Source organism: Nansenia antarctica (genome assembly GCF_963989245.1).
Source record: "Nansenia antarctica genome assembly, contig: SCAFFOLD_1183, whole genome shotgun sequence".
Taxonomy (NCBI): Eukaryota; Metazoa; Chordata; class Actinopteri; order Argentiniformes; family Microstomatidae; genus Nansenia; species Nansenia antarctica.
Genome location: NW_027663190.1, coordinates 2,054 through 4,000, shown reverse-complemented (window position 1 = coordinate 4,000; position 1,947 = coordinate 2,054). Strand labels below are relative to the sequence as shown.

The window sequence follows — 1,947 nt, the reverse complement described above, 5'->3', positions numbered from 1 at the left end:
ATCGTACGTGGACCTGGACAACACGGAGCAGGTGGTGGCGCTGGTGGACCAGGACATGTGCATCAACTGTGGCAAATGTTACATGACCTGCAATGACTCTGGATACCAGGTACACACACACACACATGACTCTGGTTACTAGGTACACACACACACACACACACACACATGACCTGCAATGACTCTGGATACCAGGTACACACACACACACACACATGACTCTGGTTACTAGGTACACACACACACACACACACACACACATGACTCTGGTTACTAGGTACACACACACACACACACACACACACACACATGACCTGCAATGACTAGAGTCATTGCCAGGTCACACACACACCTGTGGTTGCTAGGGAAGTGGTCCTGTCCCGGGGTTGCCGGGGCGGTTGCCAGGGCGGTTGCCGGGGCGGTTGCTAAGCGGCGTGTGTTCCCTGCAGGCCATCCTGTTCGACCCAGACACCCACTTCCCCCTGGTGACGGACAGCTGCACCGGCTGCACGCTCTGCCTGTCTGTCTGCCCCATCATCGACTGCATCACCATGGTTACCAGGCCCACGCCCTACGTGCCCAAGAGGGGGGTGCCCCCCCCCCCTCCTCCCCGTCTGCTGATTGGCTGGGAGGGACCACTGCTGGACCACGATTGGTTGATTGCCGCCCCGCCTACCAGAACTAAAGACGACTAGGCTGTTCCTGTCTGGAGGAGGAGGAGGAGCCAGTGGTGTGACATCATAATGACATCATCAAATCACCTTGATTGTGGAAATAAAGGAGGGTGTGATCACCTGACCGTCCCACAGCCAATCAGAGGAGGCCCTGCTGGAGGGGAGGAACAGGATGACCTCTGACCTGCCTCCCTGAGGAGAGAGAGAGAGAGAGAGAGGGAGGGAGGGAGGGAGGGAGGAGAGAAGAGAAGAGAAGAGAAGAGGAGAGGAGAGGAGAGGAGAGGAGAGGAGGAGGGGAGGGATGGGAGAGGAGAGGGATGGATGGAGGAAAGGAGAGGGAGGGAGAGAGGGATGAGAGAGGAGAGGGATGGATGGAGGAAAGGAGAGGGAGGGAGAGAGGGATGAGAGAGGAGAGGGATTGGACAGGCGGGAGGGAGGGATGAGAGAGGAGAGGAGGGTGGGAAGGAGAGGGATGGATGAAGGAAAAGAGAGAGAGGAGAGGAGAGGAGAGGAGGGATGGAAGGGGATGGATGAAGGAAAGGAGAGGGAGGGAGGAGAGAAGAGGGATGGAAGGGGATGGATGAAGGAAAGGAGAGGGAGGGAGGAGAGAGGAGGGATGGAAGGGGATGGATGAAGGAAAGGAGAGGGAGGGAGGAGAGAAGAGGGATGGGAGAGGAGAGGAGGGGAGGGAGGGATGCACTGGTCTTCTGTACGTCCACTTATGAATATAATAATTACATAATGTAATACTATACTACTACGTATACTCATAATGACATAATGTAATACTATACTACTATACTCATAATGACATCATAGAAAGTTAATAATATAATAATAAACTGTTTCTGCAGATGGATGAAACCTCATGATGTGGCTGATGTCATTCTGGATCTTTATGTCAACATGGTGTCACTATGATGCTCATCTCTGTTTGTTAAACATTAATTAATTGTAATTACTCTATTACTTTTAATTACTCTAAACATTAAATAAACTCTATTACTTGTAATTACTTTATTACTTTTAATTACTCTAGCCTACTTTTAGACTGACTGGGAATTAATTTGACAGAAAGTATTTAATTGTAATTTATTGTATTTATCTGCATATTTATGATAAACTCACAGAAATGGCGATGTCGGTGTCTCTGTTGTTTGTTTATGATTTGAATAAACATGTCAGATGTAACGAGTGATCTGTTTGTGAATGTATTGTTTTAATATGAATAGCTCCAGCTCTGCTTTAAGCATTGAGGCAGAGCGTTGGACAA

At 49.3% G+C, this 1,947-nt stretch overlaps 1 protein-coding gene across 1 annotated transcript; it reads left to right on the top strand.

The window, feature by feature from the left end:
• Nucleotides 1-7: 7 nt before the first annotated feature.
• LOC308175232 (dihydropyrimidine dehydrogenase [NADP(+)]-like) lies at nucleotides 8-899 on the top strand. Its single transcript, XM_080550938.1, has 2 exons — nucleotides 8-109; nucleotides 450-899. The coding sequence occupies exons 1-2, from the start codon at nucleotides 56-58 to the stop codon at nucleotides 693-695; spliced, it is 300 nt and encodes a 99-aa protein (XP_080407064.1). The 5' UTR covers nucleotides 8-55; the 3' UTR covers nucleotides 696-899.
• Nucleotides 900-1,947: the final 1,048 nt, after the last annotated feature.

Excerpts from the sequence above, each read along its gene's own strand:
- LOC308175232 (XM_080550938.1), top strand. The coding sequence starts at position 56 with ATGTGCATCAACTGTGGCAAATGTTACATGACCTGCAATGACTCTGGA. Across the intron at positions 110-449 it reads GCAATGACTCTGGATACCAG|GCCATCCTGTTCGACCCAGA; the intron begins GTACACACACAC and ends TGTTCCCTGCAG.